The 18,822-nt window shown below is 42.9% G+C and overlaps 1 protein-coding gene across 1 annotated transcript in view; it reads right to left on the reverse strand.

Moving 5' to 3' along the window:
* Nucleotides 1-18,822, reverse strand: part of GADL1 (glutamate decarboxylase like 1) — a 465,799-nt gene that overhangs the window by 218,904 nt on the left and 228,073 nt on the right. Inside the window, exon 8 of the mRNA XM_044293805.1 lies at nucleotides 2,713-2,767. Coding sequence (XP_044149740.1) covers nucleotides 2,713-2,767 — 55 coding nt within the window. The remainder of the gene's footprint in view (nucleotides 1-2,712; nucleotides 2,768-18,822) is intronic.

Below are 18,822 nucleotides of genomic sequence, written 5' to 3' on the forward strand. Positions count from 1 at the left end.
ATCAGCATGGCCCACTATGCGACTGGGCCACTGTGTGGATGACTCATGCTATTCCTCATGTTATTCCCACCCTCACCACTCTGTGACTGGGCCACTGTGTTGGCGACTCATGCTCTTCCTAATGCGATTCTCACCCTCAACACTCTGTGACTGTGTTGAATCCTCATGTGATTCCTCATTTGATTCCCAAACTCACCACTCTGTGAACGGGCCACTTTGTTGACTCCTTATGCTGTTGCTACCTCACCACTCGGTCATGGGTGCACAACTTGTTTCACCGTGTAACAGAATAGGTTCTGTTGAAATCTATGTGGAATCAGCTGATGACAGTGTAAAAGGAGTGCGTTTCTTCTTGATGCTAACATTGACCTGTAAGGCTTAGTTCTCACTTCAGTTATTTGGTCAGTTTTGGCCCTAAGAGTGACGCCTGTCATCTGAGTGTCATATTGACTCACAGTACTGTTTTACCAGCACAGCTGACTCCCTATGCATGTTTCTGAAATGCACAGGGTTCTAAACCACTTTAGAGACTCTCAGCAGACAGGAAATAGCTGTTTTTTTAACGCCATTTGTCACAAATTAATTTGGATCAAATCAAATCTTTTTGGGAAATTCTGCGAACTGTCTAAATCAAATTTTTGAGAAATTCGCTCATCTCTAGTAATGTAGTTTTAGTACATTTCTGTATAGAAAAGACTGCAGCTCTGTATAGATTATATTCGACCCGACTGCTTAGCATACGGCCACACAGTAAGGTTTCTGTATGCAGTTTTGGAAGGCAAAACCAGGAATAAATTTTAAAAAAGAGACACTCTGTATATGTCCTACTTTTTTTCCTGTTATGATCCACGCTTGTTTTTGCTTTCAAAATTGCATGCAGAAACTAGTCTGTGCAGTTGTACCCTTACAGTGGTAGTGGTGTGTAGGGGTATCCACTAACTAATGTGAGGCTCATATCAGAACTTACAGCTCGTTTTAAATGAAATTCTTGAAAATTTGATTCAGCTAGTTTACCTAATTTTACAAAAAAAAAAAAAAAATGTCATAAAGCACACTTCTTTGTAAGTAGTCAGTGCAATGATGGGAAACAGCGATTGACATTAATATTAAGGTCTATGATAAAAAATAAATAAGTAAAATTATACTTACCTCATCCATTTGATCATGAAGAGCCCACAGTCTCCATCTTGATTAAAGATCTAGCACCAAATCTTGCGTGGTGCATGATAATGTCATCACGTCTGCTTGTGTCATACGTCACTGCGCACAAGATTTGGCTCAGGATCTTGACTCAAGATGGTGGCAGTGGGCTCTTCGTGCTCAAATGGATGAGGTGAGTATGATTTTTTTTTAACCCCATTTTACCCCATAAAAGCAATCCATAAAGATCTAAAATGTCACAATTATGTTTCATATCAGACAGAAAAAAGTCTCTTTATTTATCCAGAACAAAACTTTCTGCAACAAATCTGCCACATGTGAATTTACCTTTAATACTCATTTACCTGGGGCAATACGCAGGGCAATAATTGGGAGTGAACCATTTGATTCCTTGATTGCTCATTCAGCTGCATTCACATGAGGTAATCATCTCCATATACAGGTGAAACTTGAAAAATTAGAATATTGTGCAAAGTTCATTTATTTCAGTAATGCAACTTAAAAGGTGAAACTAACATATGTGATAGACTCATTACATGCAAAGCGAGATATTTCAAGCATTTATTTGTTATAATTTGGATGAGTATGGCTTATAGCTTATAAAACCCCAAATTCTCAATTTTTAGGTACCCTTTGCTCAGGTGGATTAATTACCTGACTAGAGTGTGACACTTTGAGTCTAGAATATTGAAACCTTTTCACAAAATTCTAATTTTAAGCTGCATTAATGTAACTCCTTTTAATTTGCATTACTGAAATAAATGGACTTTTGCACGATATACAAAATTTTTGAGTTTCACCTGTAATTTCATTGTTTTGTTATACAGGGCAAAATTCTGCTGACACCTAATGATTTTATGTGGTGTATAAACCGCGGATCACCCGACAGACAAACTTTTTGCTTATAGTCAAATGATTGGTAACACCTTTATAATGGGCAATTATTGGGAAGAGCTTACATATAAGCATTCATTCCAATTAATTGTTCTGATAATTTTCCAGTGATATGGGCCCTTAAAGGGGTTGTCTGCATTCAGAGGTGAACCAGGGCACCACCCAATCTGCACTCATTCACCATAAATGAGTGGAGCATCTGAGATTTTTGCGCTCCAATGATCCCCCTTGTCAAGGGCTGTTTGTTTATATTTGGACACTGCAAAGCAGAGGCTTCCATCTTGCAGTGTTCCTGGTGACATCGCCGGCTCTAATGGGTGGTTTTTAGTGCTGCCCTAGCCTGTAAAACCAGGCTACGGCAGTACTAAAGACCATCCATTAGTACCGGTGACATCACCGGACTCACTGCTAGGCAGAGGCCTCTGTCTAGCTCACGAATGGATCATCACCAGATCTCAACAAAGTTCCCTTGCCCTGCACAATTCAGCCAAGGGTGAGCATCAAACCATGAAAAGCTCCGATGCTCCACTCATTCATGGTGAATGAGTGCAGATCAGGTTGTGTCAGGGTTCAGCTCTAAACTTAGGAGAGAAGACCTTAGTAGCATTTATCTATTAAAAGTTTTAGCTAAATGAGAAAATAGTAGTCTTTACTTACTTCTTCTTTTACGTTCTGCACTTGTTTATTCAAGTCTTCTGGTATCATTTTTCCTCTAAATAAAAGCAAAATTATTATCAAGAACGATTGAATAAAATTAATATAAATATAACATAATCATAAAAAAGAATATGCCATAATAGGGAGGTAAATATTATTCTACTGCTCTAAAACAAAGGCAAAAGTAAAAACGGTCATAAAATACCTTAAAAATATAAAAAATATATATAATAAATCAGGAAATGTAAAATAGCTCTCCAAAATGAAAGGCACTCAAAAGCATGAAATCATAATATAAAATATATAAAGTCAAAGGTTCATACAGAGTCATAAAAACAGTCCATAGAACACATACACATACATACATAGTGTATTCATGGATAGGGATGAGCAAACCCGAACTGCAACCTGGACTTTTTCACTGGGATTTTTGAATGACTTTATTATTTTTCACTACAACATCTTATATCGGAAAATAATGGCATTTTTGAACGGAATGCAAAAGGGAAACCTTTATAGGCATTCCATTTTGCATGCCGTCATAATAAAAGTCTATGGGAGCATAACGGATATGTCTGGGTTTCCGTTATGCAGGACAGGATCTGTTAAGCTGGCCACAGACTTCTATTATGACAGAATGTAAAACGGAAGCCTTTAAGAGCCCTCTATTGTACTATGTGTTCGCTCATTCCTATTCAGGATTCATTAGAATGTTTTCCTTTATATGATTGGTAGACAGAGAATTTATCTAAAATACTGTATGTCTGCAAATGGGGTTATCTGTGTGATATAGTCTAGGAACAAAGGAACCTATGTAGTAGGTGCAGACAAGAGGAACAGAGATAATCACTGCCTCAATTTTCACACTGCTTTGCAAAAATTAATGGTGAAATCTGATTAGTTGCTATGATCAACACATTTAGTCCATACTAATTTTTTGGGTCTAAGTGTGGTCTCCATACAAAATATTTCGGGGATTAGGTATAGCTACAACCAGAGATATATTTAACACTATGTCTCAGCTTAGAGCTAATGCACACTGCAGATTCCTGTGTATGGAGCTTCTACAGCAATGCATGCAGTCCATGGAGCCTCTAGGACTCCTTTAGTATACAACTTGCCTCCCTGCATATACTCCATTGGACTCCTGCAGATATTCTCCAATATAAGCTTTCAAGCATATGGCGTCCAATGGAGTGTACCATCCTTTTTTTTCTGTTGGATTCATATGACCTGAGGATTTCTGAGGAACCGTATTTCCCACACCAAAAGACACACTTTTCCCCAAAAAAGTGGGGGTTGAAATTGCAGTGTGTATTATGAAGCGAATACTAGCAAGGATTTCCATTATGGAAGTGCCCACTAGTACACAGTAAGACAGGGGAGTAGTGAATACAGGCCCTCACTGTGCTGTGACCTGATGTCATACAGCGTTTGCACGCACAATGACCTGATGTTGTGCAACGGTATCAGCAGAAGACCAGGGAGTAATGAGTACAGGAAGAGCATGCTGGATCTGCAAGTAGCGGTGGGAGTCTGATCTGTACGATTAAAAATATTAATCTTCCTAATTTATTTGTTCTTTACTAAAATCTGGGTGCTTCTTATGGTCAGGTGTGCCTTATGGTGCAAGAAACATAGAACGTTAGAGGACTCATAGACCTCTATGGAATCCCACATGTTGTACAATACATATGGATACTCCATGTGATTTTCACGCAGGAAATTTACAGGATAATAAAGCACCAGCTAAATAGATGAGATTTTAAAAATCTCATGTACACAGTACAGAAAGTTACCACACAGAAATTGATCTGCAAATCCACATCATGTCAATTGTTTGTGTGGATCTTCAATACAGATTTCATTCTTTGCAATAAAAAGTTTAGAGATCTGGGGAAAATCCACAATAAAATCTAGAATTAACATATGCAGATTTTGGTATGGATTTGGTGGATAAACACAATGAAAACCTCATTAAAATTGTCGTGGAGTGCTGGGAATCCCCCATGTACATTAGATAATTGGCAATTTCTCTTAAAATCTGCGAATTTAGACTTCATTTATGTAATGTGTATGGCCAGCTTTAGAGATTTTCAGTACAATAGAAAATAGAGGGTTTGTGTCAACAGACACGACTATCGGTATTTAAATTGCATGGTAAAAACAGCAATATTTTAAAATGTTTTTTACGCCATTGAAAACACTACTAAAACAACATAATGCAATACTTTCAGCATGCTGTATCGGGATAAAAAATACTACAGAGACCTACTAAAATGCTAGCTTTTTATCCGCATAAAAAGAAAACCATTAAAATTTTCAGATAAAATCCACAGAAAACAGACCTGGACTTTCTGTATTGTTTTTTTCTGTTTTAGGGTACTTTCACACTAGCGTTTTTCTTTTCCGGTATTGAAATCCGGTAAAGGGTCTCAATACCGGAAAAAAACACATCAGTTTTGTCCTAATGCATTCTGAATGGAAAGCAATTCGTTCAGTATTCATCAGGATGTCTTCCGTTCCGTCCCTTGTACAGTATTTGACCAAAATCCCGGAACAATACCGTACTTGGCGGATCCGGCATTCATTTCCATACAGAAGTATTAATGCCGGGTCCGGTACCAAGTGTTCTGGTAGTTGCCACAAGAGGAGCTAGTTTAGCTTTTGATCTTTGAAAACATTTAAATACCGGATCCGTTATTCCGCGTGAAACCAGATGAGACGGATCTGGTATATCACCGGATCCGGAAAAAAAAGATATCCGTTTGCATACAGTTTCGTTGCCGGATTCTAACAACACTAGTGTGAAAGTAGCCTTAGTGGTGTTTTTCTGCACCTTTTCATTTTTAGCCACATTTTTACATCTGCATTTTTTTCAGTTTTATTTGTGTGTGTGTGTTTGGGTTTGTATACAAACCCCAGATCTAGATGTTAGCTGAAGGTCTTTGGGAAATGAGAAACATAGGACACACAAGGGTTTTTGTGCTACTGACATGTTTGTTCATTAGGTGATTTTTTTTTTCTTTATGGTCTAAAACACAATTCATGCTGTAGTTCTTTGGTGTTTCTTTAGGAATTTTCACCTTCACCACTTAGGAAAATTGCCATGCAGAAAACACTATTGGTAAGACTCAGTGGGGGACATTTACTAAGCATGTAAAATGCACCAAAAAGAATAGCATTCTGATTTGCGCCAAATATATCAACTGTTTTCTCTAGAATTTTTACCATGAAGAATGCATCATGCCAGAAATGAGTTCTAAATATCAAAGTGGGCAGGGTTATCAACTTGGTGCATATTACGCTTCATTTATCATCCACTTATCTGCAGAAATGGCTCAAATTGCTGCAGACAATTAAGCCAGCTTATGTGGTGGTGTTTTGTGTAAAAAGTCACATTCATGTCAGAAATATGTGACTTTGTCAAAAAGTTGCATTTATGAAAAGAAAGCCAACTCGTGGGAACAAGTGATAGGTAAGTATTAAAACAAGATGCACTTATTTCATTCTTCTAGAAAAGAGCTAAACTGCTGGGTTTTGTCACTAATTGACATCCAACAAAACAATAACAAAAATGTCCCGAATCTGAGACAAAAGTCGCAATTTACCACTGTAAATGTTGCAAATATGTTTCAAATGTCTCAAGTGTAGTCTGGTGGTGGGGTGGCTGAAATGGTGCATGTAAAAAAAAAAAAACATTTTTAGCATTTTAGTGCCATTGGTATTAAAATGTCACAAATAGAGAGTAATAGGCGGATAATCAGGTTTATATATTAAAAAAGACACATTTTAAAAGTGGTGTGCACCTTTTGATATATAAGGTGAAACAAATCACCACTTTTGATTTGTAATGTTAGAATTTTTTGGTGCAAATCATGTCATTATTGATAAATATCCCCCAGTATGTGCAAAACCCAAGAGAAGAACTGCCATAAAAAAACTGCCAAAAACCACAGATGGCAAAACTAAATATTAGTATAATCATTCTATAAGATATCAAATGCCTGGAAAATATTAGCTTAAATCGTCAGAGGAAATATGTAGTGGCTAGATTTAGAAAAGCACTATATTACCCTAATTAATATAAAGGAATACATATTATGTTATGAATCCAAACATCCATCAATATTGAAGCATAAAGTATGTGACTTAGACACCATTCCTCTTGTCTCAGATTTTCTGCTTCAAAATATAAACATATGACTATATAAGGAGGTTCAGTTGTAGTGACCAAGGGATCGGTGGGGCCTAAGAAAGTCAAGCAAGTGCCAGGACTGTCTCTTAACCACCTCCGGACCGCCTAACGCAGATGTGCGTTCCGGAGGTGGCAGCCCTGCGCACAGTCACGCATATATGCGTCATCTCACGAGACGCGAGATTTCCTGTGAACGCGCGCACACAGGCGCGCGCGCTCACAGGAACGGAAGGTAAGTGAGTGGATCTCCAGCCTGCCAGCGGCGATCGCTCGCTGGCAGGCTGGAGATCCGAATTTTTTAACCCCTAACAGGTATATTAGACGCTGTTTTCATAACAGCGTCTAATATACCTCCTACCTGGTCCTCTGGTGGTCCCTTTTGTTAGGATCGACCACCAGAGGACTCAGGTAGGTCAGTACAGTCGCACCAAACACCACACTATACTACACCCCCCCGTCACTTATTAACCCCTTATAAACCCCTGATCACCCATGATCACCCCATATAAACTCCCTGATCACCCCCCTGTCATTGATCACCGCCCTGTCATTGATCACCCCCCCTGTCAGGCTCCGTTCAGACGTCCGTATGATTTTTACGGATCCACGGATACATGGATCTGATCCGCAAAACGCATACGGACGTCTAAATGGAGCCTTACAGGGGGGTGATCAATGACAGGCGGGTGATCACCCATATACACTCCCTGATCACCCCCTGTCATTGATCACCCCCCTGTCACTGATCACCCCCCTGTAAGGCTCCATTCAGACGTCCGCATGATTTTTACGGATCCATGGATACATGGATCGGATCCGCAAAACACATGCGGACGTCTGAATGGAGCCTTACAGGGGGTGATCAATGACAGGCGGGTGATCACCCATATACACTCCCTGATCACCCTGATCACCCCCTGTCATTGATCACCCCCCTGTAAGGCTCCATTCAGACGTCCACATGATTTTTACGGATCCATGGATACATGGATCGGATCCGCAAAACACATGCGGACGTCTGAATGGAGCCTTACAGGGGGTGATCAATGACAGGCGGGTGATCACCCATATACACTCCCTGATCACCCCCCTGTCATTGATCACCCCCCTGTAAGGCTCCATTCAGACGTCCGCATGTGTTTTGTGGATCCGATCCATGTATCCATGGATCCGTAAAAAATCATGCGGATGTCTGAATGGAGCCTTACAGGGGGGGTGATCAGTGACAGGGGGGTGATCACCCTGATCACCCTGATCACCCCCTGTCATTGATAACCCCCCTGTAAGGCTCCATTCAGACGTCCGCATGTGTTTTGTGGATCCGATCCATGTATCCATGGATCCGTAAAAATCATGCGGATGTCTGAATGGAGCCTTACAGGGGGGGTGATCAGTGACAGGGGGGTGATCACCCTGATCACCCCCTGTCATTGATAACCCCCCTGTAAGGCTCCATTCAGACGTCCGCATGTGTTTTGTGGATCCGATCCATGGATCCATGGATCCGTAAAAATCATGCGGATGTCTGAATGGAGCCTTACAAGGGGGGTGATCAGTGACAGGGGGGTGATCACCCTGATCACCCTGATCACCCCCTGTCATTGATAACCCCCCTGTAAGGCTCCATTCAGACGTCCGCATGTGTTTTGTGGATCCGATCCATGTATCCATGGATCCGTAAAAATCATGCGGATGTCTGAATGGAGCCTTACAGGGGGGCTGATCAGTGACAGGGGGGTGATCACCCTGATCACCCCCTGTCATTGATAACCCCCCTGTAAGGCTCCATTCAGACGTCCGCATGTGTTTTGTGGATCCGATCCATGTATCCATGGATCCGTAAAAAATCATGCGGATGTCTGAATGGAGCCTTACAGGGGGGGTGATAAGTGACAGGGGGGTGATCACCCTGATCACCCCCTGTCATTGATAACCCCCCTGTAAGGCTCCATTCAGACGTCCGCATGTGTTTTGCGGATCCGATCCATGGATCCGTAAAAATTATACGGACGTCTGAATGGAGCCTTACCAGGGGGGTGATCAATGACAGGGGGGTGATCAGGGAGTCTATATGGGTGATCACCCCCCTGTCATTGATCACCCCCCTGTCATTGATCAGCCCCCCCCCCCCCCCCGGTAAGGCTCCATTCAGAGATTTTTTTTGGCACAAGTTAGCGGAAATTTTTTGTTTGTTTTTGTTTTTGTTTTTTCTTAGAAAGTCTCATATTCTACTAACTTGTGTCAAAAAATAAAATCTCCCATGAACTCACCATACCCCTCACGGAATCCAAATGCGTAGACATTTTTAGACATTTATATTCCAGACTTCTTCTCACGCTTTAGGGCCCCTAAAAAGCCAGGGCAGTATAAATACCCCACATGTGACCCCATTTCGGAAAGAAGACACCCCAAGGTATTCGCTGAGGGGCATATTGAGTCCATGAAAGATTGTAATTTTTGTCCTAAGTTAGCGGAAAGTGAGACTTTGTGAGAAAAAAACTAAAAAAATCAATTTCCGCTAACTTATGCAAAAAATAAAAAATTTCTAGGAACTCGCCAGGCCCCTCATTGAATACCTTGGGGTGTCTTCTTTCCAAAGTGGGGTCACATGTGGGGTATTTATACTGCCCTGGCTTTTTAGGGGCCCGAAAGTGTGAGAAGAAGTCTGGGATCCAAATGTCTAAAAATGCCCTCCTAAAAGGAATTTGGGCCCCTTTGCGCATCTAGGCTGCAAAAAAGTGTCACACATCTGGTATCGCCGTACTCAGGAGAAGTTGGGCAATGTGTTTTGGGGTGTCATTTTACATATACCCATACTGGGTGAGAAAAATATCTTGGTCAAATGCCAACTTTGTATAAAAAAAAATAGGAAAAGTTGTCTTTTGCCAAGATATTTCTCTCACCCAGCATGGTTATATGTAAAATGGCACCCCAAAACACAAAAAAATTCTAGGAACTCGCCGTGCCCCTCACGGAATACCTTGGGGTGTCTTCTTTCCAAAATGGGGTCACTTGTGGCGTAGTTATACTGCCCTGGCAATTTAGGGGCCCAAATGTGTGAGAACTACCTTGCAATCAAAATCTGTAAAAAATGGCCTGTGAAATCCGAAAGGTGCACTTTGGAATATGTGCCCCTTTGCCCACCTTGGCTGCAAAAAAGTGTCACACATCTGGTATCGCCGTACTCAGGAGAAGTTGGGGAATGTGTTTTAGGGTGCCATTTTACATATAACCATGCTGGGTGAGAGAAATATCTTGGCAAAAGACAACTTTTCCTATTTTTTTATACAAAGTTGGCATTTGACCAAGATATTTTTCTCACCCAGCATGGGTATATGTAAAATGACACCCCGAAACACATTCCCCAACTTCTCCTGAGTACGGCGATACCAGATGTGTGACACTTTTTTGCAGCCAAGGTGGGCAAAGGGGCCCAAATTCCAAAGTGCACCTTTCGGATTTCGCAGGCCATTTTTTACACATTTTGATTGCAAGGTACTTCTTACACATTTGGGCCCCTAAATTGCCAGGGCACTATAACTACGCCACAAGTGACCCCATTTTAGAAAGAAGACACCCCAAGGTATTCCATGAGGGGCACGGCGAGTTCCTAGAATTTTTTATTTTTTGTCACAAGTTAGCGGAAAATGATGATTTTTCTTTTTTTTTCTTTTTTCCTTACAAAGTCTCATATTCCACTAACTTGCGACAAAAAATAAAAAATTCTAGGAACTCGCCGTGCCCCTCACGCAATACCTTGGGATGTCTTCTTTCCAAAATGGGGTCACTTGTGGCGTAGTTATAGTGCCCTGGCAATTTAGGGGCCCAAATGTGTAAGAAGTACCTTGCAATCAAAATGTGTAAAAAATGGCCTGCGAAATCCGAAAGGTGCACTTTGGAATTTGGGCCCCTTTGCCCACCTTGGCTGCAAAAAAGTGTCACACATCTGGTATCGCCGTACTCAGGAGAAGTTTGGGAATGTGTTTTGGGGTGTCATTTTACATATACCCATGCTGGGTGAGAAAAATATCTTGGTCAAATGCCAACTTTGCATAAAAAAATAGGAAAAGTTGTCTTTTGCCAAGATATTTCTCTCACCCAGCATGGGTATATGTAAAATGGCACGCCAAAATACATTCCCCAACTTCTCCTGAGTACGGCGATACCAGATGTGTGACACTTTTTTGCAGCCAAGGTGGGCAAAGGGGCACATTTTCCAAAGTGCACCTTTCGGATTTCACCGGTCATTTTTTACACATTTCGATTGCAAGGTAGTTCTCACACATTTGGGCCCCTAAATTGCCAGGGCAGTATAACTACCCCACAAGTGACCCCATTTTGGAAAGAAGACACCCCAAGGTATTCCCTGAGGGGCATGGCCAGTTCCTAGAATGTTGTTTTTTTTTGTCGCAAGTTAGTGGAATATGAGACTTTGTAAGAAAAAAATAAAAATAAAAAATCATTTTCCGCTAACTTGTGACAAATAAATAAAATGTTCTATGAACTCACTATGCCCATCAGCGAATACCTTCGGGTGTCTACTTTCCGAAATGGGGTCATTTGTGGGGTTTTTCTACTGTCTGGGCATTGTAGAACCTCAGGAATCATGACAGGTGCTCAGAAAGTCAGAGCTGCTTCAAAAAGCGGAAATTCACATTTTTGTACCATAGTTTGTAAACGCTATAACTTTTAACCAAACCATTTTTTTTTTTTGCCCAAACATTTTTTTTTTATCAAAGACATGTAGAACTATAAATTTAGCGAAAAATTTATATATGGATGTCGTTTTTTTTGCAAAATTTTACAGCTGAAAGTGAAAAATGTCATTTTTTTCATAAAAATCGTTACATTTCAATTAATAACAAAAAAAGTTAAAATGTCAGCAGCAATAAAATACCACCAAATGAAAGCTCCATTAGTGAGAAGAAAAGGAGGTAAAATTCATTTGGGTGGTAAGTTGCATGACCGAGCGATAAACGGTGAAAGGAGTGTAGTGCCGAAGTGTAAAAAGTGCTCTGGTCATGAAGGGGGTTTCAGCTAGCGGGGTTGAAGTGGTTAAAGAGGATGCAGCTATGGGATAGGGTCATCAACAGTGCAGAAGGGCAGAAGGCAGATGTGAGTGCATCTACCTGCACAGTGAGGTGAAAGCTTTTGGAGGACAGACTGACATTCTGTAGGAAGTACAAGGATTGGACTGGACAGGACTGGGGTAAAGTTATTTCAGTGGAGCCCCCTTCAGACTGGCTTGGACTTCTGGAAATGTTATTTTTCTGAGAAGAAAAGTGCTACAGTGTCATACCAGCAGTAAATCATTCTGACACCTTTTATGTGTGGGGCTGCTTCTAATACAAGGGAATAGGTTCACTCACAATTTTGCTTAAGAACCCTGCTTTGAATAAGTAATGGTAGCAAAACATTCTCCAAGAACATCTTCTCCCAATGATCTTGGAGCATTTTGGTGATAACAATGTCTTTTCCAGCATGATGGAGCACAATGTCACAAGGCAAAAGAGAAAACTAAGAGGCTTGATGAACAAAATGTTGAAACTTTGAGTCCATGGCCAGGAAACTTTCCAGATCTCAATCCCATTGAGAACCTGTGGTCAATTCTCAAAAAGTAGGTGGACAAACATCAGTCAGGATTTTGCCCAGAAGCTGATATCCAGCATGCCAGGGCAAATTGCAGAAGAGGGCTCAAAATCTATAAATATTGAATATTTCATAACTTTGATGTACTTGTCAATCAAATGAAAAAATTTAAATAAATTTCTAATAATTGTACATCTGACTAGGGTTGAGCAAACCCGAAATGTAAAGTTCGGGTTCATACCAAACTTTAGGATTTTTCGACCCCGGACCCGAACCCGAACATTTCAGTAAAAGTTTGGGTTTGGGTTCGGTGTTCGTCGATTTCTTGGCACTTTTTGAAAGGCTGCAGAGCAGCCAATTAAGGCCTCATGCACACGGACGTTTTTTTTTTGACGGTCCGCAAAACGGTTTCCATTGTTCCGTGATCCGTGTCTGTTTTTTCTTCCGTGGGTCTTCCTTGATTTTTGGAGGATCCACGGACATGAAAAATGAAAAAAAAATTGTTCAAGTTTGGCTTTCAAATGATAGGAAAAAACTGACACGAATCACGGACACGGATCACGGATGACAATCTTGTGTGCAGCCGTGATTTTTCATGGACCCATTGACTTGAATGGGTCCGTGAACCGTTGTCCGTGAAAAAAATAGGACAGGTCCTATTTTTTTCACGGACTGGAAACACGGACGCAGATGCCAAACGGAGCATTTTCAGTTTTTTCCACGGACCCATTGAAAGTCAATGGGTCAGCGGAAAAAATGGAAAACGGAACAACGGCCGCGAATGCACACAACGGTCATGTGCATGAGGCCTAACAAGCATTTAACTCTGTGCCCTTATAAGTCATCACAGTATGCCTACTAATGGCATGGCTGTGATTGGCCAGTGCAGCATGTGACCTAGCCTCTATATAAGCTGGAGTCACGTAGCGCTGCACGTCACTCTGCTGTGCTTAGTGTAAGGAGAGGATGCTGCTGGTGATTTCAGGGAGAGAATAGGACAGAATCTGTGATCAGAACTCCAATTTAACTCAGCAATCTGCATAGATTTAGTTGTATGGGTGCAGTGCACAACCTTTTTACCCTGCCCTGAGCCCATTGACAGAAAAAAATAACTTTTATCCATCTGTTAGGTTGGCGGGGGCGGCCATTTTATGCAAGCTCAGTGCACCAGCACTGCATCTGAGCTTTTGTGACATTCAAATCCAAGTTTGAAATACTTCACTAACAATCTGGTTTTTAAAAAACACCCTTTTTTGGCAATCTACAACATCTGATGCATTTTCAGGATTAGTCAGTGTGCAATTTAAGCTATAAATACAGCCATCATTTTCTGGGTTTTTACAAACAACCTTTTTTTGCAAAATACACAATTTTACAGCCCTTGCTGCATCAGTACGTGTGAAATTCAAATGTTATATACTGCTGTCACCGTTTTTGGGCAAAGTACTTAATATTGCAGCCTTTGCTGCATCTGTTATTGTTAAAACAAGCATTAAATAGTTTAATAATTTTCTGGGTTTAAAAAAAACACCCATTTTTTGCAATACCCTCCATCTGTTGCATTAGTCAGTGTGCAATTTAAACTAGAAATACAGCTTTAATTTTCTGGGTTTTAAAAAAACACAATTTTTGGGCAAAATACTCAATTTTACAGCCCTTGCTGCATCTGTACGTGTGAAATTCAAGCGTAATATACTGCTGTCATATTCTGTTATTAAAAATACACAATTTTTGAGCAAAGTAAATAATATTGCAGCCTTTGCTGCATATGTTCTTGTGAAAACAAGCTTTAAATATTTCAATAATTTTCTGGGTTTTAAAAACACTCATTTTTTTAAATACCCTCCATCTGGGGCCTCTGCCACATTAGTCAGTGTGCAATTTAAGCTAGAAATACAGCTATAATTTTCTGGGTTTTAAAAAACACCCATTTAGGGCAAAATACTTAATTTGCAGCCTTGTCTGCATCAGTCAGTTTGAGATACACACTTTTCTGTGCTTGCTGTGCTATTTTGGTATAAAAAAAAACATTTCTGGCAAAATACTTAATTAGCGGCCTTGTCTGCATCTGTACGTGTGAAATTCAAGCGTTATATACTGCTGTCAAATTCTGGTATTAAAAAAAAACACATTTAGGGCAAAAAAAAAAAAGGGCAGCCTTGTCTGCATCTGTAGGTGTGACTTACACCCTTTAGATACTGTTGTTCTAGTCTGCTATAAAAAAAACCCCACCTATCTAGGGCGAAAAATATAATTTTGCAGCCTTTGCTGCATCTGTCATTGTAAGATACACCCTTTAGATACTGTTGCTCTATTCTGCTATTTAAAAAAAACCTACTTAGGGCAAAAAACTTAATTTTGCAACCTTTGCTGCATCTGTCAGTGTGAGAAACACGCGTTAGATACTGTTGTTCTATTTTGTTATTAAAAAAATATAGATTGGGTTGCTGACAGTGCCTCCAGTTCCTTCACATTGTCTCCCACCCAGTCTCCTGCTGAAAGATCAGAGTTGGCACCTGCAGCCGATGTGCATCAGTTTTTCACTTCACCCTACTTGCAAATCAGCCAAGCAGTCAGAGCCCCAAGTCATGCAGAAGTCTATTCTGCTTTTTGATGACTCTGTTACTAGGGTTTCCCAGGGCCATCCACCTAGCCCTGCCCCAGAATTGGAAGAGCACCAATGCCCAGCCATTACGTTTCAAGATAAGTACATGGGAGGACAATCGCAGCACATCTCGGATGATGACGAAACACAGGTGCCAACTACTGGGGCTTTCAAAAGTGTGCAGACTGACAAGGAGGGCAGGGGTGAAGACTGGGTGGAAGATGATGTGGAGGACGATGAGGTCCTCAACCCAACATGAAATCAAGGTCATGCGAGTGACCTGTGTAGTTCGGAGGAAGAGGCGGTGGTTGAACAGAGCCACTAGCACAGCAGAAGAGGGAGCAAGATGCAAAAGCGGAGCGGCCATCCCCTAGACAATACACCTGCTACTGCCCACCACCAGGAGTTCCCTGGCGTAGCAGTTCTTCAGACAATGTGCTTATGACAAGACATAAGTGGTTTGCACGCTGTGCAATCAGAGCCTGAAGCGAGGCATAAACGTTCTCAACCTGAGCACATCCTTCATGACCAGGCATCTAAGTGCAAAGCATGAGCTGCAGTTGAGTAGACACCTCAAAAACCAAGAAAGGTCTCTGGCTTCTCCTGCTTCCTCTTCTGCTGTAGTCTCGGCCTCTTCATCCACCTCTGGAGTGACATTGCCACCTGCCACCCCGCAAACAGAGGATATGCCAGCAACACCACCACCTGGGTCACCAAGCATCTCCACAATGTCCCATGGAAGCGTTCAGCTCTCCATCTCCTAAACACTGGAGCGGAAGAGGAAGTACCGCTCTACCCACACGTGATCCCTGGCCCTGAATGCCAGCATTTCAATATGACTGGCCTTTGAAATGCTGTCATTCCGTCTGGTGGAGACGGAGAGCTTTAAAAGCCTGATGGCGGTGGCTGTCCCACAGTACGTTGTGCCCAGCCGCCACTACTTTTCCAGGTGTGCCATCTCTTCCCTGCACAACCAAGTGGGGGACAAAATCAGGTGTGCACTGCGCAACGCTATCTGTGGCAAGATGAACCTCACTACGGATACGTGGACCAGTAAGCATGGTCAGGGACGTTATATCTCTCTGACAGCACACTGGGTAAATGCGGTGGTGGCTGGGCCTGAGGCGGATAGCAGTTTGGCACATGCCCTTCCACCACCGAGGATTGCAGGGCGCTTCAGTTTGCCTCCTGTTACTTCCTCCTCCTACTCTGCTTCCTCGTCCTCTACTGGCTCCTCATGCGGTCAGCGTAACACCTTTACCACCAAATTCAGCACAGCCAGGAGTAAACGACAGCAGGCAGTTTTAAAACTTATCTGTTTGGGGGACAAACTCCACACTTCGCAGGAGCTGTGGACGGGCCTTGAACAACAGACCGATGAGTGGTTGGTGCCAGTGAGCCTCAAGCTCGGCCTGGTGGTGTGCGATAATGGGTGAAATCTCGTAGCAGCTCTGGGACTAGCCGATTTGACGCACATCCCTTGCCTGGACCATGTGCTGAATTTGATAGGGCAGAGATTCCTTAAAAATTACCCCGATATGTCAGAGCTGCTGCATAAAGTGTGGGCCGTCTGTGCCTGTCAGCGCTGCAGCGTAACTGGCTTTCCCGCTCACTGCCTCATATGCAACGTGCCCAGACTGTGCGAGCAACAGCAAGCGATAGTGGAGTTTCAGCTGCATCACGCACGGGTGAGTCGCTCTGCGGAACAGCACCACTTCACCACCAATGACTGGGCCTCCATGCGAGACCTGTATTCCTTGTTGCGCTGTTTTGAGTACTCCACCAACATGGCCAGTGCCGATTACGCCATTCTCAGCGTGACTATCCCACTTCTATGCCTCCTTAAAAAAAATGCTGTTGGATGTGGCACAGGAGGAGGAGGAGGAAGAGGGATCATTTCATAGGGTTTCCGGCCAGTGATTCGCAAGTGGCTCCGAGGGTGGGTTCCTGCCCCCACAAACGGCAGGTACACAATTGTCCAGCCAGGGCACAGTTCTGGAGGATGATGAGGTGGAGGATGAGGAGGAGGAGATGGAGGAGGAGGAACCATGTTCACAGCAGGGTGGCACCCAGACCAGCTCATGGCCATCACTGGTGCATGGCTGGGGGGGATACAGAGGACACAAACTATACACCTTCCACAGAGGACAGCTTTTTGTTGCCTCTGGGCAGCCTGGCACACATGAGCGATTACATGCTGCAGTGTCTCCGCAACGACCGCCGAGTTGCCCACATTCTAACTTGTGCTGATTACTGGGTGGCCACACTGCTGGATCCCCGTTACAAGGACAACGTACCGTCCTTAATTCCCTCCCATCCTAAGATGCGTGAGTACAAGCACATGCTGGTAGCATTCCCACCTGACAGCGGGGGCACAGTGGAAGCACAAGGCGGAGGAAGAAGAGGACGCCAACGCAGCTGGGGCACCGCCAGCACCTAAGAAGGCAGGGTTAGCATGGCCGAAATGTGGAAAAGCTTTGTCTGCATGCCACAACAACCAGCACCACCAGCTGATATGGAACGTCTTAGCAGGAGGCAGCATTTCACCAATATGGTGGAGCAGTATGTGTGCACACGCCTCCATGTACTGAATGACGGGTCTGCCCCCTTCATCTTCTGGGTCTTCAAATTGGGCACATGGCCTGCGCTTGGCCTTTACGCCTTGGATGTGCTGACCTGCCCTGCAGTCAGTGTATTATCTGAACGTGTGTTTAGCAAGGCAGGGGGGTTATCACAGACAAGCGCAGCCGGTAAGAGCAGGCATGGTGCCGCGATTCCCCCCGATCCTTCCTCAGAACCCTGCAGACCTCGTGAAGTACATGTACATCACTGGTCCTTAAGTCACGTCCAGTTATGAGCGTTGTTCCAGCCAATAGCAGGGCTGGCAGAGGACCCAAAACACTGGGGTCCCCTGCCTGACCTAAGAGGAGACTTGTTCAGCACCGGTCACCTCCAGGTGACACCCCCCACAGATCTGTATCGCAGCCAGAACTGCAAAGCGCAATGTGGGAATCAAGCCAATAGCAACAATTGGGGCTGCAGGGGGGCAGTTCAGCACAATGCTGCCCTTACCTGGCATGGATGTCTGCCGGTAAGAGCAGGCATGGTGCTGTGATTCCCCCCGATCCTTCCCCAGAACCCCACAGACCTCGTGAAGTACATGTACATCAATGGTCCTTAAGTCACGTCCAGTTATGACGTACATGTACATCACGGGTCCTCAAGGGGTTAATGTAGTTGTCTGAGCAGGTACTAGTAAAATAAGAAAATCTAATATGTTTACTTTAGAAATTTTTCTTTGCATTTCTTTAAGAGTTTACTGCGCAAAGTTTTTGCATCCTGAGTAGAGTTGAGCGAACACCTGGATGTTCGGGTTCGAGAAGTTCGGCCGAACATCCCGGAAATGTTCGGGTTCGGGATCCGAACCCGATCCGAACTTCGTCCCGAACCCGAACCCCATTGAAGTCAATGGGGACCCGAACTTTTCGGCACTAAAAAGGCTGTAAAACAGCCCAGGAAAGAGCTAGAGGGCTGCAAAAGGCAGCAACATGTAGGTAAATCCCCTGCAAACAAATGTGGATAGGGAAATGAATTAAAATAAAAATTAAATAAATAAAAATTAACCAAAATCAATTGGAGAGAGGTTCCATAGCAGAGAATCTGGCTTCCCGTCACCCACCACTGGAACAGTCCATTCTCAGATATTTAGGCCCCGGCA

This window comes from Bufo gargarizans, chromosome 5, assembly GCF_014858855.1.
Source record: "Bufo gargarizans isolate SCDJY-AF-19 chromosome 5, ASM1485885v1, whole genome shotgun sequence".
Lineage (NCBI taxonomy): Eukaryota > Metazoa > Chordata > Amphibia > Anura > Bufonidae > Bufo > Bufo gargarizans.